This window comes from Lates calcarifer, linkage group LG15 (assembly GCF_001640805.2).
Source record: "Lates calcarifer isolate ASB-BC8 linkage group LG15, TLL_Latcal_v3, whole genome shotgun sequence".
In the NCBI taxonomy this organism is placed as follows: Eukaryota; Metazoa; Chordata; class Actinopteri; family Centropomidae; genus Lates; species Lates calcarifer.
This window is the reverse complement of record NC_066847.1, coordinates 9174400-9201987: the sequence shown is the minus strand read 5'-3', so window position 1 is coordinate 9201987 and position 27588 is coordinate 9174400. Positions and strand designations below refer to the sequence as shown.

The 27588-nt window shown below is 38.7% G+C and overlaps 3 protein-coding genes across 5 annotated transcripts; all 3 read left to right on the top strand.

Moving 5' to 3' along the window:
* Positions 1 to 532: 532 nt before the first annotated feature.
* LOC108880677 (carcinoembryonic antigen-related cell adhesion molecule 5) lies at positions 533 to 11047 on the top strand. 2 transcript variants are annotated; one of them, XM_051076121.1, is made up of 11 exons: positions 533 to 687; positions 1192 to 1509; positions 2221 to 2437; positions 3509 to 3570; positions 3785 to 4051; positions 5163 to 5435; positions 5617 to 5871; positions 5992 to 6100; positions 7796 to 7839; positions 7948 to 7988; positions 8662 to 11047. In XM_051076121.1, exons 1-11 carry the CDS (start codon positions 642 to 644, stop codon positions 8878 to 8880), a joined length of 1851 nt encoding a protein of 616 aa, XP_050932078.1. In that variant the 5' UTR covers positions 533 to 641; the 3' UTR covers positions 8881 to 11047. The 2 variants fall into 2 exon arrangements, with proteins under 2 accessions (XP_050932078.1, XP_050932077.1); XM_051076120.1 differs by lacking the exons at positions 3509 to 3570; positions 3785 to 4051 and adding an exon at positions 2598 to 2864 and having other exon boundaries at positions 2221 to 2499.
* Positions 11048 to 12572: 1525 nt separating this feature from the next.
* On the top strand, positions 12573 to 15583 carry LOC108880702 (carcinoembryonic antigen-related cell adhesion molecule 20). Of its 2 annotated transcripts, none has more exons than XM_051076122.1 (5): positions 12573 to 12736; positions 13263 to 13520; positions 13887 to 14168; positions 14271 to 14546; positions 14643 to 15583. In XM_051076122.1, the coding sequence occupies exons 1-5, from the start codon at positions 12652 to 12654 to the stop codon at positions 14732 to 14734; spliced, it is 993 nt and encodes a 330-aa protein (XP_050932079.1). In that variant the 5' UTR covers positions 12573 to 12651; the 3' UTR covers positions 14735 to 15583. The 2 variants fall into 2 exon arrangements, with proteins under 2 accessions (XP_050932079.1, XP_050932080.1); XM_051076123.1 differs by having other exon boundaries at positions 12583 to 12730.
* Positions 15584 to 17331: 1748 nt separating this feature from the next.
* Positions 17332 to 27164, top strand: LOC108880659 (carcinoembryonic antigen-related cell adhesion molecule 5). Its single transcript, XM_051076396.1, has 16 exons — positions 17332 to 17659; positions 19292 to 19573; positions 19708 to 19974; positions 20064 to 20153; positions 20399 to 20438; positions 21371 to 21390; positions 21984 to 22277; positions 22766 to 23047; positions 23143 to 23412; positions 24043 to 24318; positions 24471 to 24722; positions 24854 to 25129; positions 25267 to 25518; positions 25669 to 25956; positions 26335 to 26592; positions 26689 to 27164. Exons 1-16 carry the CDS (start codon positions 17332 to 17334, stop codon positions 26763 to 26765), a joined length of 3552 nt encoding a protein of 1183 aa, XP_050932353.1. The 3' UTR covers positions 26766 to 27164.
* Positions 27165 to 27588: the final 424 nt, after the last annotated feature.

The window sequence follows — 27588 nt, the reverse complement described above, 5'->3', positions numbered from 1 at the left end:
TGTGGTGATTTTTCAAATGCTGATACACTGAGGGGGAATGACAGGAGAGTGACGGGCACACAGAGAGCCGATAGAGACAGACAAAGCTGATTAAAACGTTACAGGATTTGTCTCGGTAGAAAATACAAAATAGATACAAGCCTACCTTCATGTAAGCTAGTTTATTCTGCCATTTTCTCTTCCTTCTCTCTCTCCTTCTCGACTCAACGGGGTATTTTCAACTTTATAATATCAGCGCCGCTACAAAATATATATATAGCGGAAACACTGCAGACTTGTTGGCATCTTGGTCACAGCTCAGTTATCTCAAAATATGTTATAAATTCTCTACTGGCCTCTTGGTGTGGACTGGTGTTAAATAATCTGTAAAATATCGTCACTCCTACATTTTGTCTTGGTGATTTGCAATATTAACGTTCATGTTTCCTTTCGTCAGATTGTTTGCACTAACTCATTTTCACCACTAGAGGGAGACGTGTGGCATCTTTTGACCATGGAGCTGAAGGGCCATGGATTCAGTGGGTTGTTCTCGTCCTGCAGATGAAACACGTCAATACTGTTTCCGTGCATGAGTCACTTATTTAGTGATCGGTCTCAGTCTAATGGTTTTTCTCACCTGCACGTCTCAGGAAGAGTGACCAATGGATGTGTTATTTTTACTGTATGTTGTCTCTGCGACTTTTGCAGGTAAGAAACACGAATTTAAGAGCTTTAACGTATTCAATAGTACTTCTGTTAAAACTGCTCATCTAATTTAAGTAAAGTCAAATTTAGTCGGCGGTTGTTGGCCAGGGAGTTTACCTGTAAATCTCACGCACAAAACCACGAGTAATCTGCATACGCTATGTTCTAAATGCCGCTAATAAAGACTTAAAAACAAGTAAAATTAACATGTGAGCTGCTTCAGTTGGTTGGCAGACTATGACAATCACAGCTTTTTTCAGTGGTTTTGTCGCTTTTTATAAAAAATAGACATCCACAATCTGGAAAACTGTGACTACATCTAATGAAAATGGTTTCAGGTCTTCTTCAAATCCACGAGAACATACAGAGAAAACAAATTGCTGAAAATCTAATTATTTTGTGTTTTAAGTAGTTCATACTTTACATGTAGTCTTTCTCGTGTATCAGTGATAAAGTAAGCCGTGACCTTAGTTACAGTCCATCTTAAACTGTAATTGTGTCCTCCAGGTTTGTCTGAAGGAGCTGGTGTGTTGCCAGCTGATTCTCTGAATGCAGCTGTTGGAAGAACTGTGACGTTCACCACAACACTGACTCCACAAGAAAACCAATTTGTGGCCTGGACCTTTGATTTTAACAATATAATAACCACAAACACAACTTCAGAGACAACTGCACCACAGTATGAAGGCAGAATCACCCTTGACAGATTTACTGGATCTCTGCAGCTCAGGAATGTGTCCCTCACTGACAGTGGAGAATACAGAGTTAGCATTATATCACCTGGTGGAGGATTTTATACAGGACAGACCAGACTGGATGTATATGGTGAGCAGATGTTAAAATCCAGTAGCAAATAGGTTTGTTTGTGTCCTCAAAGTTTTAAATCAAGCCTTTTCTAATTGGAAAGATCATACATTATACTGTATAATGTGTTTAATCATAGACATTTTAAAGAGGCCTATTTGAGCTGTTATTGACCTCTAAAATTCCACTGTATAAATTATGGGGCGAGTTTTGAGTCTCACAATAGCAAAATCATATTATTTCACTTAGCTACAGATGCAGGTTTACTATGTCTTTATTTCGCCAGCTATGGTCATGAGAGCTACAGTACAAATACCTTAAAAAGTTTTGCCTGTTTAACAGTCTTACCTACCTATCTTATCCTACCTTTACAGGCTTATCATAATTCGCTTGTGTGAGAAAGGAGTTGATTTAACTGTTTTTGAAGGTATCAAACTGAACTGCATTATATTTAAAAGTAAGACTATTAAGAACTGACTGGGGATATCATATAGTTCAATGACAGGCTCTGGGACACAGTGTGAACAACAACAGAAAATAAACTTTAGAGTGTATAGCATAATGCAATTGCACAATGTGCTTGGTCTCTGGCCATATGATTATTGTGTGCATGGTTTAAATGAAAATTCATTCCTCATCATTGTAGTGTTACTTTGTTACCATCTGTAACACCTACCCTTTTATTTTATGCTGGCAACTACAGTATAAAACCATTGTGTTTTTCACCCACAGTGCCAGTCTCCAATGTAAGAGTGACTGCCAACAGCTCAGACTTGATAGAGTTCAACAGCTCTGTCAGCCTGTCCTGCTCCTCCTCTGGATCCTCCCTCTCTTTCCTCTGGCTGAACAGCAGCTCTGAGGTTACAGCCAGTGACAGAGTTCAGCTCACTGATGGAGGTGCCATCCTCACTATAATCAGTGTGACCCGCTATGACCAGGGACCATTCAGGTGTCGTGTTTTCAATCCTGTCAGTAATGTCACCAGTGAACCAGTAAACCTCTCCATCAGCTGTGAGTTACTAACCTACATGCTCAGTTTTGTATCTGACAACATCTAAAAGCAACATAGCAACACATTTTCTGCTGTTGTTTTTTTCACCTACATTCAGTTGGCCCAGATAATACAAATTTGAAGCCATCTCCATCACAAGAATACTATGTGAAAGGGTCAAACATCAGCCTGTCATGCTCAGCTGTCTCCAGACCTGCTGCCCAGTTTCAGTGGTTTCTGAACGGAGACTTGCTGACTGCTAGAGGACCAGAGCTCAGACTGATGAACATTCAGATGAATCAGAGTGGGAACTACAGCTGTCAGGCCTTTAACAACATAACTATGAGAACTCAGACATCTCAGCCCTATGTTGTCTCTGTACTGGGTAAGTTTGAATATAATGTTTTGTACAAAGAAATATGAATAAATGAAACATGTACCTGTGATAGTATCAGATAAAAGATTGTTAAATGTAAAAAAGTAGTACAAAACATTTGTGTAACAATAAGAAACAGTGCATGGATACACTTGCACTCAAGATACCTCTGTCATTTTGCTCATGCAGAGATAACTGAGAGGTCTCTGAATAAAAAATATTTAAAGTCATTCTAAATGACTTTCTGATGTGGCCAAGAGCATAGAAATTTTGTTAAAACTGCAAAGTCTTACCAAGTTTGCACATAGACATCTGTATTGCCACCTACATCTCACCTAACAGAGCAATCATAAAACCTAATTTCTTTCCTCCATTTAAAAATGTTCCCTTTTGTAGGCAGTGGCAAATGTAAAACCACTGTGTTTTTCACCTACAGCACAAGTTGCCAATATAACAGTAACTATCAACAGCTCAGACTTGGTGGAGTTCTTCAGCTCTGTCAGTCTGTCCTGCTCCTCCTCTGGATCCTCCCTCTCTTTCCTCTGGCTGAACAGCAGCTCTGAGGTTACAGCCAGTGACAGAGTTCAGCTCACTGATGGAGCCGCCATCCTCACTATAATCAGTGTGACCCGTTATGACCAGGGACCATTTAGGTGTCGTGTTTTCAATCCTGTTAGTAATGGCAGCAGTGATCCAGTGAACCTCTCCATCAGCTGTGAGTTACTAACCTACATATGCATACTCTTTATGCTGCACTATATACTAGCAAATTATAAAGCTGCGTTTTTTAGCTTTAGCTTCATAGTTGATGGTGTAATTAGGCTTCTCACTGAGCTAAGCTGCATGTCACGTAGCATTTTTTTTCTGGCTACTAACATCACTTTTTTGTGATTTTTTTTTTTAAACTCCCCATTTACTGCACACTGTAGATGGCCCAGACAATATTACTTTGACATTATCCCCATCACAAGAATACTATGTGGAAGGGTCAAACATCATCCTGTCCTGCTCAGCTGTCTCCAGACCTTCTTCTCTGTTTTACTGGTTTCTGAATGGAGACTTGCTGACTGCTAGAGGATCAGAGCTCAGACTCATGAACATTCAGATGAGTCAGAGTGGGAACTACAGCTGTCAGGCTTTTAACAACAAAACTATGAGAACTCAAATATCTCAGCCCTCAGTTGTCTCTGTACTGGGTAAGTTGAATTTAAGAGGTTTTGTGGATATAGTTGTGATATGGGTCAGCTAGATGACACTTACGTGTCCACCTGCATAATCTGAATTGGTTAACATGTGTACCCTGTGCTCATTAATGTTAAATTAAAAACAAACAAACAAACAAACAAAAGAGCAAGACAGACAATAAAATACGATTTTGTTGATGTTACAGGCACAGGTATCAGTAGACAATGTCATGTAAAAACATAACTTTAATTATAAATAGATAATTTACTTAATTCCATCAATAATGTGAAATGGCTATAATCAATATCTTTATATTATTGATGGATTATGTGACTTATATGAAGGGTTCACTCACAGTGACCAACCCAGGGTGAATTAATGCCTGTCTCAGCAGTTCTCCTGAGCTGTGAACCTGTTTAGGATCTTTCAGCCCATTATTTTGTTTTTCCAGCCAACAGCTTTACTGGTTTGATTTACTGTCAGTCTCATCATTTCTGGCCACAGCAGGCATCTGTTTTCACCTAAAATCTCTAAAAGCCCACTGTTCACTACCTGTTCAGACAGACAGATAAAGTTAACAACTAGCTGGTGAACATAATGAAGCATTTAGCAGCTAAAGAGACAGATGTTTCCCTGAGGAGTTTGTGGTGACCAAATACAGAGCTAAAAGGAGAGTGAACGTTGGACTTATCCTCAACAGGTGGCCAGAACCTATATCCTGGATGAGTAACCTGCACAAGCAACAAGTTCACTATGTCAACTTAAACAACGATTATGCATCAGTGTTAATCTTGTGGTTGTAATAAAGCACTTTTCCTCTCCGTTATTCTGTGTGTGAACTGACACTATCTTTAGTCTATTGTATCATGTATTTCACTCATATCAATGATATGGCTAGAGTATAGGTTGTTTGTTAACTGTAAAAATGTTAGAATAATGGATGAGTTTTGACAATCAAACACTTGGAACATTATACAATTTGGAGCAGCAATTAACCTCTTGCGAGGATGAAGTGTTCTCAAGTTCTTCATATTTATTTCCTCAGTCAGCTCTCAGTAATTGAGTAACTTTAGCTCCTGTTTTCATATTTCTCTCAAAAATCCTTTATCTTTTGTCCAACAGAGAGAATATCAGGAGCTTCTGTCAAATCATCAACAAACCAGCCAGTTGATGGAAACTCAGTCAACTTAACCTGTGAGGCTGCTGGCTCTGTCTTCACCAGACAGTGGATGAAGGATGGCTCAGATCTGATCCTGACTGACAACATGATGCTTTACAATGAGGGCAGAGTGTTGTCTTTTCAACCTCTGAAGAAAAAAGACAGTGGAGAATATTCCTGTAAAATCAGCAACCCTGTCAGCAGTGATGAAGCTAAATACGTCATGGTTGTTAATTGTAAGTAACATGTTGCACAGTGTGTTTACTTTTCAGACACAGGGTGGCAAAATGCTGAGTGCCATGAATGACCATTGAACATTTTTAATATTACTGTTTGTTTCTTTTGCCCAGTGTGCTGAGGAAAATACTGTTGTTTGTGCTGCTGTAATAACACTACAAACCTCCCTGTCTTTTTCAGATGGACCAGAAAATGTTAAAATCACAGGTGAAACTCTGATATATTTGCAAGAGACCTTAAAATTAACCTGCTCTGCTGAGTCCACACCATCTGCTAGTTACACCTGGATGTGGAATAAGACAGAGATAATAAGCTATTCTGCTGAGCTCACTAAAGTCATCACTGAACTTTCTGAGAGTGGAAACTACACCTGTCAAGCAATGAACAATGTAACTAGGAGAACATTATCTGCAGTGCATGAATTGACTGTAAAAGGTACCTTGATGGTGTTGTTTGCTTATATTGTTGATACTCTTAGATATTTCAAGTTCTGAAAGGATGAGATGATTTCTGTTGGTAATGTGAAAATCATGATGTTATCTTGTTTTATTTCAGCTGAACGACCTCCAAGTTGTTCTGCTGGTTGTATCGCTGGAATAGTAATCGCTTGTCTTGTCGTTGTTGGAGCTGCTGCTGGTGGAGGCTACTATATTTATAAAAACAAGTAAGTAGAAAATTGATTTGAAATATAACCAGACATTAATTTTTCTTTTTAAAAAAATATTGGTTATCAATTACAATTATGGTGAAACTTAATTTTGTGAGTCCAGTGATAAAACTCAACAAATATTAATAAAAGGTTGATATTCAACAAAGGGTCAATGTGCTGCTTTGACAGTCTGGAAATTTATGTTCTTTAGTTAAGTCAGTTTTATTTATAGAGCACCAAATCATATATCTCAAGGCATTTTTCCATGTAGAGCAGAGGCCTGTACTATGAAGCGAGGTTACTGGCTTATCGTAACTTCAGGAGTAACTTAAAGATGTCAGTTGTAACTTCCCAGTTAATCCATACTGCAAAAGCTGGGTAAATTTTATCCGGGGTCTGCTGCCATGGTAATTTATGCTGCATCTCCAGACTGCTCTGAGCAGGTTATGATCATGGTTAACTTGATTTTATCCTGAATAAGTACCCCAACAGGTGGAGGAATCAATGCATATTGACACAAGGACTGAGAGAGGCTGACTCCGCAGGACAGGGTTGTCTAAAGACTGTCAGTCTCCAAAGAAAAAAAATTATGAAGTGGATGGTAGAGATACAGTATATGGACCAAAGGATGGTGTGTTTTATGCTCAAATTTCAGTTATTTTACTTTCTCTTTTTTTCCTCACAGTCAAGTGGCAGAATTTAGCATCATAATTAAACAGGGGTGGGGGGGGCATTATTGTCCAGAAAGACAATATAAAGCGACAGGCTGTTGCAATTGTAGACTACATACCAAAATATGCAGTAGGCCTATTAATGATGGGAAATATTAATGCGTACCACTTTACAGAATGCTTATATTTCATCCAGGTTCAGATTTCCACTGGTGCTGCAGCTGAAATACTGTTAAAATGAAGTTCATACTGAACATAACAGCACTACATTCATACATTCATACAGCCTGAGTGTTCCAGGCAGATCATCATTAACAGTGAGTAATAGCTCATTTTCAGAGATGTGACCCACGTGTTGAATGTAAACAAAGAATATTAAGAGAATATTTGACAAGTGTCCCTGGCTTCGTTGGCAGCCGCAGTTTTACATTTTGCCGCTACAGTCTCTTTAAATAAACCAACAGAACTGACGTGCGCTCTTCATCTGAGAAATACAGTGCACGTCCGTTTTATATACCCATACAAACTCCAATTAGGTTAACACTGACTCAATTTACCAACACCTTAGCCACCATCATAGTACAGTTTTACACAGACTGAGGCAGCCAGGGTTGGTCTACCCTGACTTTCTTTGATAACCCAGTTAAATCAGAGCAGGTTAAATTCCCTTTGTAGCACAGGCCTCAGATCTATACAATACTCTTCATAATATTTACAGAGAGACCCAAAATATATTCTTTATATATATCCTGACTTTTGCTTTGATTTTTGTGTTTTTACTTAGTGGAGCTATGCCTTGTCTCTGTACAAATTGATAATTTTACTTTTGTTGTTGTTGTAATGCAAAACTTTTAAACTGTGTTGGATTATACTGTATGGCTCATCATGAGTTGAAGCCAACTCTGTCATTAGTGTTATGAAACTCTTTCAAAACTCTGTTTGAAAATCTTGTGAGTGAAAGGTTGCAGTATATGCTGCAAATAGTCAGATAATTCATGTCTAATGTGCAATAGTAATGACTCATTTTCTCTGTAAACAGAAAAATGACAAAAAAATCTAATAGAGACACCGACACCAGAACAGGTAAGTTAGTTACAAGTGTGTTGTACATGTGAGTGTGTGTATTTATTCAGTATTATTTACTCCCTTGATTGAATTCTTCTAAAGTTGTTTATTCCTCATGTTTTAAAGGAGGTGGAGGCCAGAACAACGCAGGATTCTCAGGAAGTCAGGTAAAAGTCATCAGTGGGTTTACATGCACTCAAGTGACCAAGTTACTCAGCAAAATCAGGCTTCAGCAGTATCTGGAATACATAGTACATATTATGCTTTTGTTCTGTTTTAGAAACATAAAATGGCAAAAGTTTCAATTCTGCAGTTCATACAAGCCTTTATTCATTATTCATTACTCAACATCATTAACAGTAGTAACAGTGCTAATAATAATAAATAATGAAATTTTAAATTATACTGTTATAATAATTATACTGTTAGTTCTGCTAACTGAGTTAGCAGAGTTAGCAGAACTCTTTTTACAGTTTGTTATTATACATTAGTGGCCAGTCTGTGATCAGGTTTGTGTAGGATGATTCAAAAGGCTCCCTCCCCCATCTTGCAGTTACCACAGTGCTCAACATCAGACTTTGAACCAGGAAGAAGGTATTCAGTTGACACAATGGAGTGGAAATATATGTGTCTTAATCCCACGCAACAGCTTGACGCAGCTTTTCCCATTCATACTTATGATTGGTTTTGGCAATGCCAACCAACTGTTTGATATTTTATCTGTTGTGATTTAACTGTAAATGTATATTTTACAGAATTTCAAACAGAGATGATGAGATTCCCTGAACTTTACTCAAAACAACTACCTAATACTTTTCCCCCTCTTTTTTTAATTTCTAGGAGCTGAACTATGCAGACATCAGGTTTTTCCAGAACAGCAATGGTGGGGCAGTCCAGCTGGGGCCACAGAGTAACCCATCAGAATATGCTCAGGTCCAAGTAAACAGCGGGTCTCCTGCAGTATCTTCCCTTCCTACCTATGAGGTCCACATGCAGCGAATGCAGATTCCTGCTGCTCAGTCTGGTACACAAACTTATTCTCAGGTCCGCAGGAACTGATCACATTGAATACAGTGGATCAGCTGGTCAGGTTAGACGAGGCCAGAAGCAGCTAATATGTTAGAGTAACCTGCACTTCCTCTCACTTTTTTATGGAAGACTAATTTGGACTTAGTTTACTGACTCAGAGCACTTCAGCAGTAGTTAATAATCAACCACCTCTGACGGTTATTGCCATGACTGAGGTCAGAAGACACAATGTTGCCCCATTTATATATAAATATCTTTCTTATTCTTTTGTTTAGGATTATATCTGTACAGTTGATGCAGACTCCAGTTATAAATATTCTCTTTGTGTGATTCCGTTGTTTTGCTTGAGTTTGACACTGGTCTGGTGTAAAATTTGACTGTATATTTTGTATACTTTGTATACTGGATGATTTCAGTTGAGGTGCCAGTTTGCAGCTTGTCCGTTCTTAATTCATTTTATATCTATTCAACATTTTAAACACAACAACGGTTAAAACAAAATGATGATACACACATACACGCACATATACATACGGATACACCTTTTGACATGTACGGAGAGTTGTAATTTGCCATTTGGGAGGGTTCTTGTTATCTGTCAGTACAAAGAAACAGTTGAAAGAGCAACAGAGACTGTAATTTAATTCCATGGTGATAAAATTCAACTTCTTTTATTATCCCATAGAAGTAAGGTCTAGCAGCCACAATAATCCACAATAATTAGCATGCAAATATAAGCAATAACAAGACATTTTCTCTCCTGTTGCACTTGAAGCCAATGAATTAACAGTAGTTCATAGCCAAAGTTGTAAAAATCAACATGAGATGTCTGCTGGTTATTTGCTGGATATCTACAAGTGCAATAAATGTGTAAAGTCTTAAAGTTTGTCCGGCAGGAATGCGGAAACTATGGCCTTATTCAAGTTTACAGTAAATGTTAGTTTCTATGCGATAAGATGATAAGGTTCTTTCTTTGCAGCATATCTAAAAGTCTCAAAACAACAGGGAACTAATTCAAATAAGTACTGTATTAGAGGCAGCATTTCTGCACTGACATTTTAAAAAAGGGTTTCATTTGTTAATAAAGCAGAAGACTCAGGGAAGGGAAGTTCAGTTCATAGCTGTTGTTGATAATGCCATGACATAGGATGAAATCAAGAGTGTTACCATTTCCAGAAATTTTCATTTCTTTAACACACTGAGTGAATTGAACCAACAACAACCAACAATCATGAAAATCTTCATCATCTGTATTATTCTAATCTTCACCTTAAATTGTACGAGGGAACTGGACAATTAAGCAATGCAATCTAGAGTAAAAAGGAAATGGGACTGTACCCGCATCTGCAGGCTATAGTGCATCACGTGTGAAAAGCATCAGACAACTACAGGAAAGTCAAGAGTACATGCAATAAAGATGTATTTGTGTTTGAATATTTATTTAGTTTAATAAATAGAGCCACACACTGTTTGGCACGCTCTACTTCAAAACTAACTATTAGCCAGCAGGCACTGATGCTATCCCCGTTGGAAGCTCCTTTTTGCAACATCCGGTAACATGCAAGGCTTCAGTTCAAGGCACAGAGTCATTTATCTGAAGCCTGGCTCCACATTAACTGCATTAGATTAGTTCCTCTTACTTTGTTTGACCAGCAATGCTGTTAAATAAACTGTCCATAATCTTCATAGTTTAGTGTTGCACAGTACATATTACTGAATCAGACTGTATAATTTAGTTATTGTATATAACAATGATTTGCTTTCATTTCAGAACAAATGAGACAGTGAAAAGGCTGACTCCCAACCCAGTCTGTGTCTTTGTCCTGGTTTTCCATCCCCCATTAGTTACTCATTACTAAAGATCAAACTCACTGTGACTTATTCACATGGTTGACTTCCCCTGCATTTTAAAAAAGTATTGGTTTACAAGTGTGACTTTTTCTAACCTTTTATCCTAATTTGTTGACCAGTAAATTCTCATTGGGTTCATCTGTTTGACCAGAACATAGCTTCTTCTTTTTTTTTTTCCTGTCACATGCCACACCAAAGTGAATGTGTGATGAATGATCAACCGGCTTGCCTTTTCGCCAAAGACAGAATTTGTAATTCTCAGGTCTAGATATTGATATTGTAATAATTGAATTGCTTACTCAGAAGAATAAACTATTTTTTTTAACTTACTGAAATGTGCAGCTCATGTTCCGCTCTAGTGATGTTTGTTCATTTGCATGTCCACACCCATCACAATAGTCTCTTTCTTTTCTCTCTTTCTCTTGTGCAGAGAAGGCACTGTGTCTGATTCTGCAGTAACTTATTAGTGCCTCTGTTTTCATATTTGCAGAGGTTCTGGTATGTTCCATAAATACAGTGAGCATGAAAAGAGTCAGATGAAACAATAGCTTGTGGTTGTTTTTTCAAGATACCTGCAATAATAGTGAACCATAAATCCAGCAAGAGTTTTGGAGAGGAAGTTCAGTGCACGTACATAAAAATGACTTCAACAAGGCAGTTGTTTTACCTAGTGCAGGGTAGTCAGAGTTTCTGACTAATAACTGTCTTGACTATAATGTGTTTGATATTGACAATTACTATGTGTCTTTAAAATACTTTCTAAAAAAATAGAGACCAAAGAGGAAATAAGAAACACTTATTTTACTCTTTCTTTATTAGTCCATGCAAACTGGTAAAAGTTGTTTTCATGTTTGCATACCCAGCAATGCTATACATTCAAAAAAAAAGTCAGCAGGAAGCAAAAGGAGGAATTTTTTTGTTGGCAAAATACATGCAAAATAGAATCCATTCCCAGAAATGATCCTGCATTTAAATTACAGCCATAAATTCAAAGTTCAGTATGAGTAAATATGTTCCGTCAATCTAACTTCATCACAGAAATACAACCTGAATAACAGTGCAATAAAAGTACTATTTTAATTTTAATGAATGCTGTAAATTATAGATTATGATGTTGTTCCTTTGTGCTCTTTAATGTCTTACTTACAGGTAAATGAACACTGCTACTAAGAGACAGGTTAGAGTGTTTGACTCGTCAGCTTTCACTGTTTGTCCCTCTAAGTCTTTCACCAGAAAAGCTGCACCTGTTTGGATGCAGACAGTATTTACTGACTTGTCTTATCACAAGTGAAAATGGGCTTTCAATGTAATAAAAAGTAATACTTACTGAAATAAATATTGTTTTAATAGGGATTTATATTAGGTGCACTTTACATTGTATATTTGCCAGGTAATAGGAGTCCAATGTGACACCTCTCCAGCCAAATAATGTCAGATGACTTGATAGAAGGTAGAAGAAAATAAATGACGGTGTTAGACTTAAGAAACTGCTGCTTTATTACTATATAAATACCTGTTTCAAGGTCTGCTGATAGGCTGCTGTGTTAATCAAACAATTCAGGTCACTCACTATGTATCCCACTTTACATACTGGCCTGTTTAAAGGAGGAGCAAACTATAACTGAGAAACTGCTGTGAGACAGTGCCATCTAGTGTTTCATGCAGTGATCTGTCCAACCCAGCTGTTTCTTCTGGTCTTGTCACTGTTTTTCCTGATCCATATTCATAGACTAAAAATTTCTACTAGAGTGTCAGATTTCCTGTCATGGTTTAGGTAAACTTCCTTTGTCATGGATTGTGCAATGATTTCATCATCAAGTACATTCTGGTGTTAGATGAAATTTGGGTATGACTGATCTGAACTATGGTGTCGTAATAGGTTAAGAGGATAGCTTCTTGTATAAGTGGTATAAAAAAAAGGAGGAACTTTAGGTTTTGAGTAAACCCACCATGGAGTCGAACATGAACAGCATTACCATGATGTCCTACTGGAAGAATCTTTGCTGTGTTTTGTTGGTGGTACTGATGGGTAAAGGTACTTCATTTTTTACATATACAGTTATTACAGTGATTCATTTAAAAGTCTTATACATGAACAATTAGATAGTTTAGTTTTATATTAAGAAAGCTGGTAATGTGATAGCTAAGGTGTTTATGAGGATCAGAAAAATTATCCTGTGTGCTAATGGGTTATTTTTTATTCTGCTAGCAAACTGACTGTGCTCCTTGTGTATCTTACTGCATATAACCATATTTAATCTTCAGGAGTCAATGATGTATTTAAAGTTTGAAGTGATGTACAAGTTAAAAAATGACAAGAGAGGATTTGCTTCTCTTTAAATGAAATGTGTTTAAATGTTAAGGATTTCACCCAGAATCTTCTAGAACACACAATAGAAAACCGTTTCTGTGTCGGAACTGATAGATGCTCTATTGGCAGGCATTTGTAACACGGGGGAAACAACAGCTTATGGGAAAGCAAACATGTTGTCCATCATAGGCCAACAAAAACTAAATGGTACATCATGCATTGTCTGATACTGACTCCTCCTCTCTGCCAGGTGTATCAGGTTTGGGGGCCAAGGTGAGGATTTCCTGGAGTGGCGAGGTGACCGCTGGTACCAGCACCACTTTCACCTGTTCTTCTTCTTGTTTCCCAAACTGCATCTACACCTGGTCCTTTAAGGGCCGTACAGTCAATGGGAGCAAATTAGCCTGGACACCAGATGGACTAGACAGTACAGTTGAACTGCAGTGCACTGTCCTCAATCCAGAAACAGGACTCTCCAGCAGTGCAACCTCCATTTTGGAAATTAAAAGTCAGTACAGTAAATCGATTGTTATACCAGTTGCACAGTGGTGACCAATTACTTTTACACATTTACTGTACTTCTTGAGCGACTTGTGCTAGTTACTTATTACTTTTCAGATTAAAATTGTAGATAATTAGCATGTGATGAGTTTTTAAAACCCCTTCATCTCACAATCCTTCCGATTTATCTTGTGCCCCTTTAAGGAGGAACTAATGATGTCATGATACTAATATGTCAGTCTTGAACTAGAACAAGTACAAGTAAATAATCTGAATCCAACACTGTAGCTGTGTCAGAATCCACTGTTATATATAGAAGCTACAGAGTTTGAGTTACACATAAATCCTCTCTATCTGATATCCTTTGTTACAGATCCAGTGTCTGTGAAAGTCAGTCCACCAAACAGTGTCCCATCTCTCAACCACCCACTGAATCTGGTCTGCCATGATGCGACATCAGGTGACCTCCATCACCCATCGGACCTGGTCTGGTACAAAGATGGACAGAAAGTGAGCCTGCGTGAGAACATGCGGCTGCTGCAAAACAACCTCACGCTTCACTTTGACTCACTGTTGCCGTCTGATGCTGGATTCTACCTCTGTGAGACCTCTCTACAGCAGACAAGAGTTTCCAGCCTGGGCTACCTGCTCAACTGTAAGTATTTAAGGACAGAGAAATAGTCTAAGCAAACAATGTAGAAGAAAGAGTTTATTTTTGCTTTTCACATGCTTGAGTGAACTTTCTAATTTTTTGTAGTTGATCCATGGAATGTCAGCATCAGCGGACCTGACATTGTGTTTCCCGGCAGACTAAGTCAGTTCACCTGCCTAATGAGCTGTACCTTAAATGTTGAGTGTACTGTCAGATGGCCATTTAAAGGAGGTTTCCCCATTGGAACCTTCTTGTCAATCCATGCAAATGAGCTCAAGTGGACCCCTTCTATACCCGGTACTTTCCAAAACTTCACCTGCGTTGTAGAAAATGTAGCTGCTGGACTCTTTGCCGAGGCCACCAAGACGGTAGAGGTTAAAGGTACTGAATGCTCTTGAGTCTACTGTCACATCCTTGCCAAATTTTTCCAGTCTTATGACTTGTTTTGTTCTGTTTGTCATCTTCACCCTGATACAGGCATTCCTGTCTCTGGATCTGAAGTGGTGCAGCTTCACAGACTGTTTGCAGTGATCCTCAGCCTGGGCCTGCTGGTACTGCTGGTATTCTGAACTTACTGTTTAAGCTTTACAACACAAACCTTTTTACTTATTTCTATTACACCCCTGTTCTTATTCATAAAAAATACCTGTTAAACCTTGTCATGTCAAAATTAGACTGCTTCACCAAAATCTACAAAGCCAAAGAACACAGAAAAAGTTTAGTGACCACATCTTCATTTACTCATCAGTTATTGTGCAACATTATAGGTGTAATAACATATTTGTTTTATGTGACAGGCAGAGTCAGAGCTAACGCCCATTCGACAATAAAACCTGATAATTTCCCAAATTACACCAGTACGTGTCGTGTTGTTTCATCATGACTTTGAGGTAATCTGAACACAACGTTTCACCCATCGTATATACAGACACAGTAATTCTGTTTGTATGAGGGATATTGCAATATTTGACTCCACTGATTGACTCCAGTTTTTCAGCAATCAGCTTTCATCACATAATTTCTTTTACTTATTTTGTTGACTACTTCTGTTTACTTGTTTGTTATTTTACTGATGCTCTTACTATTGTTTTATCCCCTTTGCTGCTATAACACAACAGATGTCCCAGCTGTGGGAATAATAAGGGATTATTTTATCATGTTGAAAAATGTTAAAATATAACTCATTGTATAATTAATGTTTCTGATGGTCACATGTTAATTCAGAACTGTCTGTCTGATGACAATGCCCATTCTTGGTGTTTCCTCCTCAGCCCTCACAAAGTGGATTTAGCATAATGAGGCTTTGTCTGACTTGAAGACTTGTCTGACCTTGTGTGTGTTACTGATTCACTCACACATTGAAAAGAGGTTTTTGTGAAGTCAGCTTTTATCTAGAGAATAAAATGTGTGAACCCTGACTCATTTCCACTAATGTGTTTGTAAAGCACCACGGTTTACGGACTCACCGGTCTCTCTCTTACCTTTCTGAAACTGAACAAATAAGACTGATAAGAGAATCACACAGAGCAAACAGATGAGGGAGCCAGAGGCCTTCAGTGTGTTTTGTATTTACAGTTGACTTGTGTGATACAACAATATTATCCATCTTCTTTGTGTTTCTTTTGTCTGGGTGTTAATTTTAGCCCTGTGTTTCAGGTGAAATGGGGAAGCAAAACTAGGGGACAAAAATAGGGAATCATTCAAGTTTCACTTAAATATTGCAATATCAACCAAATCAGTCCACACAGCAGTTGTATAATGGCCCCATAGAAGACACTCCATCGCATACACACACATAGTAAGACATTTCGGAGACTATACTTTGATTCGGGAGTTGTAGATTGGAATGAAAAACAAACTGTTTCACTGATAACTTGAACTAGTTTCCTGTTTTCTGTTTCTTGGCCTTTTCCTGCTTTACTTTGCATTTGTTTTTGGTTTTGGCTATACTGTATAATGTCCAAAGGGGGCACTGTGATCTCAGATACAAGAAAAACTCTTGCCTTTAGTTTAGTTTAGTTTAGTTTACACCTCCATTTTCCCCTTAGGCTCTTTTATGAAGGCAGTCTCCAGCCTGCCTTGTTTACTGTTATACATTCCATACACACATTTCCATACAAATTTGCCACAATTTGAATATGACACGCATTCAAAACACAATACATCAGACCACATAAAACACATAGTGGGATGATGACAAAACAGTACATTGTATATGCTCTATAAATAACCCAATCTGGTCATCAGTCTCATCTATTGTATGTGAGGTACATAACACAGGTGTGCTCAGATAGTGAACTTTGCACCACCACAGTTCAAATAATGCCACAGGTGTTTACTGAGTGGTATTGTGTAGTTAAATGGTTTGCCTGCTAATGCTTCAAAAGACAGATTTCTCAATGTCTGAAACAGATACGAGGTGCATTGATTGAATGTTGAAAATACTGTCTGTCTAAAAAATTAAGATTATAGATGGTTGTCATTGGTTGCTGTGTCACTAATTGCAAGATTCAGCACACTGAATACACAGAACGCCTCAGTAAATATGCAGTAGACAAAGCTACTGCGGGTGTGGGTGTTTTCATTTTGAGTGTGAAACTATTGAAAACGTGCAGTATCAATATGAAATCTCTGTCTTTGACATGCACACACACACATACAGAAATAAAACTGAGCTGAATGTGTCATTTTCAAAAAAAAAGTGAAACAGAACAATAAAAAAAAAAAAACACCCGCAAGCCACCACTCCCAAATCATGCCTCACATACCCTCTGTCATAATTTGTCATTGTCCTGATTGCCCATTTACAGAACTTCACCCAAGATGGTAAACGAAAACTGTAATGCTTCTTTTGTAAGTTTGATAAGAGTGGACCCATAATAACCTACAACACCTGCAGATAAGAACTTGGGTTGCTACTACAGGTATTTATGGGTAGGGGGCTGGACATGTAATGGACATGTATAATAGGGCAAAAACAGTGAGGATATTCTCAGACCATCGATAAAAATGGAGAAGAAAAGTGAAGGAACTTTGGTTATTATATTGCTGGCTTTAATACAAGGTAGACTCTTTACAGCTGCTGAATTTGTGATGGTAACAGTGCTGATTAAAAATGGAAGTGTAATGGTGTCTTTTGTGTTGTTTATATTACAGTAACTAACAAATGTTGCTCTCCTCCTCAGGTTTTCTGGCCTCTGGTGCTGTGGAGGTCCAGCCCTCTGTCAACCCTGCTGTAGTCGGGGACACAGTGACACTGTCTCTGTCTCCACTGGCAAATCCAAGGAGCGGAAGGTGGGCAGTGGGAGAGTCCCTCATCCTCACCTGGCTGGGGGACCAACAGGCGGTTGTCCCCACTTACAATGGCAGGGCATCAGTCAACGTCCTCACTGGTGCTCTCATTCTGACCTCCGTCACTGTGGCCGACTCAGGAGTCTACGTGGTGCAGAGCGATGACCCCCAGCTTAGGGCCAACGTTTCCATCACTGTTCTGGGTGAGACTAAACAGATGGCTGATGTTCAAGGCCGAGACTAACTGATTTTAGTGGTGAAAATACTCCTGATTTAAGTCATATTTTATAAGAGCAATATATCTCTTAGAGTATGGTATTTTGGAACTCGTCCTTTATTTTTATAATTTTTCTTATTAGTAACAGTATTTGATGAAAATGTAATATCTTTTTAAAGTAGTTTTCAGTGGATGAATGCTTTCTTTCACAGAATCCTTATTCACCGTGAATGTCCTGCATTATATTTAACCTCACCTCACCTTACTTTACTGGGTTTCATTTTGAGTTAGAGTTCTGGAGAAAGCTTTGATGAAACCATAGACATTGTTGAGTAAATACCATAAACTCCATGTGGGTGTATCTCCAACATTTACCCTACCTAAAAAAACAGCACAGTTTCTGACAATGTCACACAAAACTAAATCTGTTTTACTGGTAAAAAGAAAATGTAATAAAATAAGAGTCATAGAGCAGGACAGGATACGATCAATTTTCTGAGCATAGAAAGTCCTCATGACAGAAAACAGAAAAACAAGTACAATTATAATAACAAGCGTGACATTAAGAAAAGTAATCAAAACCTAAAACCAAACTGAGGAGGAGCATCACTTCACTTTTGCAGTTCTTTGCTATGAACTAGCAGAGCTAGACACATAGGGGGAGAGAAAAATTTGCTGATGAATTGTTTACTCTACCCTTTTTACTGAAACAGGTTCCTGGTAATGAAAAAGGTGGATTCCAAAACAGTGTTCAGACAGGACTTAGAGAGGTTCATGTGTCTGCCTCGTGATATTTGGACTGACAACCAGAAATATTACATAGCTGACCATGTACTGTGGCAGCCTGCATGTGTTTTGGTATTGCTCACATGACCTTGTTCTCTGGTTAGTCTGTATCTGTATCTGTCAACTCTCACCTCCATCTTGTCCTTTTCTATTCCCTCGGTTTCACAGAGCCCGGTTTCACATCACTGTTTACCCATACAAAAGAGTCACAGTCAGTATGTTATAAAACCTAGAACTATATGCTTTGTATATAAATATACCATCCTTTGTATTTTGCTAACACTTTTAGTAATGGTTGATACTTTGGTTTGACCTTTTGCCTCTGTTTGGCAGTCAGTGTACAGATACAGGAAAAATGAGGAGACAGAGGTGTATTTCAATGCTTTATAGATCAATAATCATCCTTGGTAAGAGTATCTTTTGTCTGGGGTTTATCCTCCAGCATGACTCTTGCTGTTCCCATCTCATCAAGCTCTTTGATTCAAAAGGAGTATTCAAACAAAAATGCTTTGGGCTGCAGTCTGTAGAATTGTCAGTTCAATAATAGGTCAAATGTGCTGTTGTAGATACAGTATTTATTTGATTGGAAAGTCATATCAAATTATCACCAGCTGGTCATAATCAAGTAAGACCCCAGTGCATGTAACTGCTTATACACTCAGTGTCCACTTTATTAGGTACACCTGTCCAGTCTAATGTAAGGACCATGGAGTAATCCAGTGAAACATTAACATTAATTTTTTGTATGGATGTTGTTCCTCTATTGCTTGCCCACAAACCTGCTCCATCACATCACATCTCCATCCTTTTCTCGTCCACTTGTCTTCCACAGAACGCATCACAGATGTAACACTGAAGGCAAATCAAACCGACTTTGTGGAGTTCAACAGTTCAGCAGTCATTGTGTGCTCTGTCTCCTCCGGATCCTCCCTCTCTTTCCTCTGGATGAACGGCAGCTCTGAGGTTACAGCCAGTGACAGAGTTCAGCTCACTGATGGAAACTCCACTCTCACTGTAGTCAATGTGACCCGCTATGACCAGGGACCATTCAGATGTGGTGTGTTCAATCTTGTCAGTAACAGCACCAGTGATCCAGTTAACTTTACCATCAGCTGTGAGTAGGACAATGTCATCTTAATCATAATTCACATAACTGACCCCTGTATAATCCTCCAGCTCCACTACAGAGCTCTAATCTGCTGCATGCCTCTCTTCTTCTGTCTGGCTCTCTTTCTGTTTCTCTCTCAGACGGCCCAGATAACATGGCTCTCACAGTGAACGGACAGAACACAACTTCCTTTTTGGTTGGGTCCAATCTGACCATGCTCTGTTCAGCACAGTCAAATCCTCCAGCTCAGCTTCAGTGGGCTTTCAGAGGAGAGTTAGTGAACACCACAGGTCCATTGTTGGAGCTGTACAGCGTCACCGAGGATCAAAGTGGTCCATACTCCTGTCTGGCCTTAAACAATCACACTAACATTAACAGCAACGTCACCTCACACGTCATGATTGCAAGTGAGTTTGTTAGTATAGTATAAAACAATCAACTTCCATATTTCTCAGTTTGTTCCCGGCTTCACCCTCCCCGTGGTTTGTCTCTACAGAGTCTCCGTTCTCAGGATCTGAACAACAGGCAGTCAGTGTGTGGCTCCTTCCCCTGCTGCTATTGGTGGGATTCCTCCTCTCATTGCCAGGCAAGGTGTAGCATAACTACATGTAAATACATTATATTTTACATTATACAGTTCATACTCCTCAAAAATATTTTCATTTATGGATTGGACATTAAATTCTCCATATTGATTATTTCATTATTAATTAATATGACTATTGTTTTCTCAATTAATCAATTAACCATTTAGTCTAAAAAAAAAAAAAGGGGGGGGGGGTAAGATAACAAACATAACTAATAATTTGAATAACTGCTTCTCTTTCACAGATGTTGGAGGCTCATCCAGTCCATGGATGACTTTGATGCAGTGAAATAAATTGGATTCAATCACATTGCAAACGCATTACTGATATCAAATGATATGCCTTTGTATATTATAATATAATTGCTAATCAAACAATGTCCTGTGGTTGATAAGGAGCTACAGGGCATTGAGCAGAAAATACTTTGCATAACCACAATCTCAACCACATACCTCAAAAAAGATTAACTGCACTTAACTGCCAAAAAACAATTTCATCATATCATTAATTACAGCACAAATGTGCTGTACTTTCAGGTCTTTGTTTGCCATCCACGTCCTGCATAGCCTGTCCATTATTTGAGTTGTTCAGAACAAAGCTGAGAAAAGTCCCCTTCATGTAGCAGTGGTTGATTTTTAGTCTCAGACAATAAGGAATTGTTCCGTTTTGTGGCTGAGCTCAAAACAAACATATCAAAAGCGTTATCTACTCCCAAAACAGGAAAAAAAATGTTACTTTCCAATGAAAAACACCCTTGCTATATTCTTTAGAGTTAATTTGCATATTTAAGAGTTTTAACTCTCATCTAATGGAAAATAAGAAAAACCTTCCTATTTTGTATTTTGTTCATGAAGAAATAAAATATTTATGCTTTGGGTCTATGGTTACATTAAACAGAATAAGAGGAAGAGAAATGTGAAGGAACAGATGGTCTGTTGTTCCCCTTTAAATCATGCCATTATTGTCATCATCAAATAACTCCAAGGTCAAAAATGTCTGATGGAAACCTAAACACATTAGTTAATTTTTTTTTCAAATATGCTTACACCTACACACTTACAGTATGGGAGGAAGTTCTGTGTACATTGTGCACCAGAGAACACTGTTCAGTAACATTTTTCAAGAGTGAGTGATTCTGTTGAATTGGTTTTTGATCATCTTAACTTCCAGTCATGCAGTGCACTTAAATATCCCCATGCCCACCTATGGTTTACAGAAAGTTGCAGAATGACAGAGGTTTACAGTAAATGAACGCACCTTGGTCTGTACTGGTAAAACCTCAGAGTGGATGAGGGCAAAACAAGGTGTGGCCAGGAAAAAAAAAGGTGCGTGAGGTGGCACGGTGATGGTAGACTAGGGATAAGAATTTGCATCAGAAGAACAGAAAGCCAGAGTGATGCAGAGCAAATATTTGTGCATGAGAAGGCAGCTGTGACCATACAATATCGCCACATCTGAATCTACCACAGCTAGAGTCAAGTCATTTAGTCATTTAGCCGAGGAGGACGTTTCCCACCAAAAAGAATGAGTAGGATGAAGTCTCCATTGATGTTTCTCTTAATTCTGACCACAATCACCTTTGCAACAGGTAAGGCTGAGATATATTAAATTTTAATTCATTTTACACTTTTTTATTATATTGATTCTCAGTTCAGATACTGAGGGCCTCAAACAGTTTACAGATCTTGATGATTAAAAACATTTTTACATGTATTACTTCAATTAATGTTTGTGTTTTTATGAGTTGTTTAACCAATATTTGTGTGTGGATGATGAGTACATTTCAGGGTGAGTGAACACATTGTCTTTTCCTTGCTTTTTGTCTCTAGATCATGTGTGCTGCCAGAGCATATATGCCTCTGAGAACCCCTTACCCGTGGGCAGCAATGTCACACTATACAGCCAGGCCGTTGTCACTACAGGTGTATGGATGTTCGAGACCAACCTCATTGTGATGATATTTCCAGGAAGTATAATCATACATGACACTTGGCGTGACAGGGTTTCGTACAATTCAACCAGTTCAGCACTGACTATAAAGTCACTACGACTGGGAGACTCTGGATTGTATACATTACAGACAGTGAATTCCTTTCGTGGTCAGCTAACGCTGTCAGTCCAAGGTAGGAACATTTTTTCCTTCATTTTTCATGTTTACACACTCACTCAACTACATGCTTACGTTCTGCAAATGCACAATGAATACAGTTCAGTCTCTACAAAAAACAAAACCTGTTAACCTGTTAATATTCAACAGACAACAATGAACAGACAATATTTGCATAATGCAGTGTCTACTTCTATGTTTGCAAAGCTCTGATTTGCAAGACAAAAGCATAGAGCAGCATGGGAGTTTGTTCCGGTCACCTTGAGTTTGTTTACAGCTAGTAGAATGAGTCAGCTTTGAGTCAGCCTTTGAGTCTTTGAGTCAGCTCAAGTTGGTCTCAGGTCTTAGTTTGAGTTTTAGATTTGAAGATGTTTTGTGATAAACCAAAATGTTGGCACCAGATTGACTGTCAACATGACTACAGTATATTCTCAGAGGCACATGAGCTGTGATCCCACATTTCAACAAACCTTGACAAGCAGCTTGTTATTTTCCTCTCTGCAGTGCCTATTTCCAACGTGACCCTGAAGGCAAGAGCAACCAACCTGGTGGAGTTCAATGACACAGCAGTTCTCATGTGCTCTGTGTCCAGTGGCTCGTCCCTGTCTTATGTTTGGCTGAAGGGCCACCATGAGGTGACAGCCGGCGGGAACGTACAGCTCAGCAATGGAAACGCCACTCTCACCATAGTCAGCGTGACCCTTTACGATGAGGGGCCGTTCAAGTGCAGTGTGTCCAACGGTGTCAGCAACGAAATCAGTCCCTCTGTATATCTGAACATCAGTTGTGAGTTTTAACGCAAGAAAGATTACATATAGACCTGTTTTTTTAAAAAGGAACTCCAATCCTAACATTAATTTTCCCTCTTGTTGTGTCATCAGATGGTCCAAGTAACACAACAATGATAATCATGCCCATGGTATCACCCTACATCTACAGGACAGGGTCTAATATCATGCTGTCATGCACAACAGTGTCCAAACCCCCAGCAATGATCCAGTGGATGTATAATGGGATGTACCTAAATGAATATGGCTCACAGATTCAGCTATACAACATTACAGAGAGCGACTCAGGAAGTTACAAATGTGTGTTTCACAACACAGTCACATCCAGGTTCAGCAGTGTGAGTTCAATGCTCTGGATGTTAGGTAAGGTTGGATTTGTAGCATTTTTAGAGGGGCAATTTTTTTGTTCCTTCGATTTTGTTTCTCCAAAAAGAACAGGATTGATACCACTCTCATATTTGTCCATTCAATATGGAGCATTATGGGGTTAGCTTAGCTTAGCATTAAGACTGGAAACAGGAGGAAAGTATGAGGCTGGATTTCAATCAGCCATAACTCTCATATTTCATTTGTTTAATCAATGCACACACATAGAAAATCAAGGAGTTGTGGCTTAGGTTGTAAATTGGCCAGGCACATATTTAAATCTTGCCATCACCATGACATTGCCAGGAAACCAGCAGAGATTTTATTGTCTTTGAGAGTAATAAACAAGATATAATGTGGTAAGTAATGAATTTAAGAGGTGGTGGATGGAGTTTGTTATATTAGGAGTGAGACAACCAGCTGCTGGTTGTGGTTGTTGCCTTATATTTAATAGGCAGATATGAGAGTGGTATTAGTCTTCTCATCTAACTCTCTGCAGTACAGAAAATAAGCTTAATTCCTAAAATCTATTTCTTCAGATTTTCTAGTGGCATATGTTGTACTCACTCAGCCTAAATACTGTACATATGTGAACTCAAAGTGCTCAATTCACTTCTCCTCCCATAGATCCACTAGAAGTAGTTGTGGTGAATCATACCGGTGGACCACCAATACTTCATGAGCCATTCACTCTGCATTGTGAAGTGACCGGAACTGTTGACAGAATTCAGTGGTGGAGGAACTGGCAGCTTATTTCCCCTAATGATACAATCATATTCAACATGAACAACAAGACAATGACGTTCAACCCAGTCCAATATTCAGATAATGGACAGTACAGGTGTCAGGCTTTTAATTCTGTAAGCAACATGACCAGCAGCCCCTACACAGTCGACGTAAAATGTAAGTATTTCATTTTCTGTTGCTGTCATCAACTAAAGAGGAATTAGATGAGACATTAGAAAATGTGGCCACATCATCACAATAATTCTGCATTAACTGAGTGGCTGTAATAGTCATGTGAAGGTGATTTAAGGTCATATCCATGTGTTTAGATGGACCGGGGATGCCAACTATCATGGGACCATCTGTGGCGAAGACAGGATATAGCATCACATTCAGCTGCCACGCATCATCAAACCCCCCCAGCCACTACAGGTGGTACTTCAATGATTATCCAGTGGCCAATACATCTGAGTATGTAACACCTCCTCTTACCAGAAATATGAGTGGGATGTACACTTGCCTGGCCTACCACGACATCACCGGCCAAAACAAGACTGCATACACGATGCTCACTGTTGTTGGTGAGATTTTGCTGGCTATTTTTATGCTTCTGTAAAAAATATTCTTATTCTTATTCTAATTATTCTTATCTTACTCACAAGGAGGACAAGTGGCTTAACTAACTAACTTGTGGGTTTTTGCTTTGTTTCAGACCCAATAGAAGATGTCCAAGTAGAAACAACAATGTATCCTCCCAAAGAGGGTTATCCATATATGCTGACATGCAATGTGACTGGACCTGCAGACTATATTTACTGGATGAAGGATGGTATGAAACTGCACAAAGACAACAGAACTGTTTTCAACATGGATAACAAGACAGTCACCTTCAACCCACTAAAACGCAATGATACAGGATACTACAACTGTATGGCTATGAATGCTGTTGGAAACATGACCAGCCCTCCTCACAAGCTCCTCGTGTACTGTAAGTATTTATGCTACTGTATGTGACACATTTTCATAACTGACAGTTTTATATAATGTAGAGCCATTTAAAGAAGGAATATTTATAGTTGCTGAAGCACAATATCATAAGAACCTATATTTCCTTTGCTGTTGCAGTTGGACCCGAGACACCCGTCATTCATATGCCAAGTTTTGCTGAGACAGGACAATTCGTGACCTTCACCTGCTCTGCCATGTCAGTGCCTCCCAGTCAGATCAGCTGGTGGTTCAATGGCACCGAGGTGGCCAACACATCAGTGTTCACAACTCACTGTTTGTCTTTAAACATGAGCGGAGAATACACCTGCATGGCATACAATAATGTGACGGGAAAGAACAGCACAAGTTTCAAGATGCTCACAGTTATTGGTAAGAAAACTTAAGTACTGGGAGGAATTAGATGAGACTTAAGCAAATGTGGCTTTTTCAGCTCAATTTGTGTGACTGTGTAAATGTTGTAATAGGATGACACACAGTCATGGTGCCTTACCTTCTTAACTCACTGTTTTGTGTCCACAGAGGCCATAGAGTCAGTGATGATCAAAAACAACACAATTCCAATAGACACTGAAAGCTTTACTCTAACCTGTGAAGTTGTTGGGCCCTACGACATGATCTACTGGATGAAGGACGACATGTACCTCAACATAAACAGCTCTGACGCTAACCCACACATGCACTACCACATTGAAAACGACACGCTGCACTTCACTCCGGTGACAATGTACAATGACGGGTCGTATCGGTGTGTCGCTGCCAATCAGGCTGCTAAACATAAAAGCCCCACGTACATGCTCCTGGTGAATTGTGAGTATTGTAGGAAACAATGTTAACTGGTTTATGAAAACTAATAAATGCAAAGAATGATGGCATTTTATTTTATATTTTGTATCATCATTTGGGTTTATGATAATTTGTAATACACAAACATCACCTATGATAATAACCTATGCATGTGAATTGTGTAGAACAGCATTCCATGTTCACATTCAGCAATCATATTAATTTTTGTGATAAAAGTGAATGAATGTATAATATTTACCAGAATAGTGATTATATTGTATGGTTAGAGTTTAGTTATTTAGACCTGTAAAAGTGACCATTTTGTGCCATAGCAACATGCTATAATAATATTCATCATGTTACTGTGCATCATTGTGATCAGCTCTCCCTGTCTGTTTGTAGATGGCCCTCTGAGTGTGACCATCACCGGTCCATCCCTAGGAACATCAGGCCTCAGCGTGTCTCTGAGGTGCTCTGCTGATTCCCGACCAGACTGCGACTTCTACTGGTTCATAAACAATACGTCATCAGAGGTTATAGGGAATCATGCTGTTATCACTTTCCCTGCAACAAAAGAGAATGAGGGGAACTACATATGTAAAGCGAGGAACCCTGTGACCAACATCACGCTGTACAAGACTAAAGCTTTCAGTGTCACTGGTGAGTGAGCAGTAGGTGCTGTACAATTCCAGATTTGCAACTATGACATACATTTCTAATAATCTCTCATCTTTTCCATCGCTCTCTCCCTCTTAGGTCACGCCTCTGCCATCCACTTCCCATGCAGAGGCAGTCTGATGTTGATTGGTCTGTTTGCCTTGCTGTTCAACTGAGTCATCAACACTGAGAAATCCAGTCAGAGTTAAAAGGCCTCTTGCGCCCTCTACAGTCTTTTTTTTAAAAAACAAAAAACAAAAAAACAACAACAATCTTACTGTAAAACTAATGCTGATTGCATGCTGACATTGAAATGGCAAAATTATCTTTTTATTGCTGTTTCTTCTTGGCTTTTTATGTTAAATGTTTTTATTATTAGCATGTAAAAATAGCTGTCACTGTCCTAGAGTTAGTTCAATAAAAATCTTTTCATATACTTTTCATAGTTTAACAAGGGGAAACAATGAAAAGTGTCTTAATCTAAAATATCCCCATTCTCTTTTGAAATTTTTCATGCTGAACACCTGTAGTTTTTTCTGTTAAGCATGATAATATTAAAAGTGTAAGCAAATGTATGTTTATCATACTTTGATTCACTGCATTTATTAATTAATCAGCAAAAAAACATCATCAGTTATGTGGGAACTTTATTGTGGAGAATACAGCGAGTCAGCGAGTTGGTGAAATGTTGCAACATGCATGATGGTGATCATTACAAAAACACTGTATGTATATATATATATATATATATATATGTGTGTGTGTGTGTGTGTGTGTGTGTGTGTGTGTGTGTGTGTGTGTGTAAGGATAGACATGATATAAGTCTAATGTCTTCTTAGTGTTGTTCACATGGGGGTACTCGGACGCATGTTCCAGGCGTTGCGAACCTGTTTGCACTTCCTCCGCTTATTACTTTTCTTCAGGTGGTTCCTTTTAACTTGTGGTTTGGATAATCCCAGACGGATGAAGCAATAGGGAAAGAAAAAAAACAGATTAAGT

What these genes read in the sequence shown, in the direction of transcription:
- LOC108880677 (XM_051076121.1), top strand. Translation starts at nt 642, where the DNA reads ATGGATGTGTTATTTTTACTGTATGTTGTCTCTGCGACTTTTGCAG. An exon ending in AGTGAACCTCTCCATCAGCT is followed by an intron (nt 3,571 to 3,784) that starts GTGAGTTACTAA and finishes TGCACACTGTAG; the next exon opens with ATGGCCCAGACAATATTACT. An exon ending in ATACGTCATGGTTGTTAATT is followed by an intron (nt 5,436 to 5,616) that starts GTAAGTAACATG and finishes TGTCTTTTTCAG; the next exon opens with ATGGACCAGAAAATGTTAAA.
- LOC108880702 (XM_051076122.1), top strand. Translation starts at nt 12,652, where the DNA reads ATGGAGTCGAACATGAACAGCATTACCATGATGTCCTACTGGAAGAAT. An exon ending in GGTGGTACTGATGGGTAAAG is followed by an intron (nt 12,737 to 13,262) that starts GTACTTCATTTT and finishes CCTCTCTGCCAG; the next exon opens with GTGTATCAGGTTTGGGGGCC. An exon ending in CTCCATTTTGGAAATTAAAA is followed by an intron (nt 13,521 to 13,886) that starts GTCAGTACAGTA and finishes CCTTTGTTACAG; the next exon opens with ATCCAGTGTCTGTGAAAGTC.
- LOC108880659 (XM_051076396.1), top strand. Translation starts at nt 17,332, where the DNA reads ATGTTGCTCTCCTCCTCAGGTTTTCTGGCCTCTGGTGCTGTGGAGGTC. An exon ending in CGTTTCCATCACTGTTCTGG is followed by an intron (nt 17,660 to 19,291) that starts GTGAGACTAAAC and finishes TGTCTTCCACAG; the next exon opens with AACGCATCACAGATGTAACA. An exon ending in TAAAGCTTTCAGTGTCACTG is followed by an intron (nt 26,593 to 26,688) that starts GTGAGTGAGCAG and finishes TCTCCCTCTTAG; the next exon opens with GTCACGCCTCTGCCATCCAC.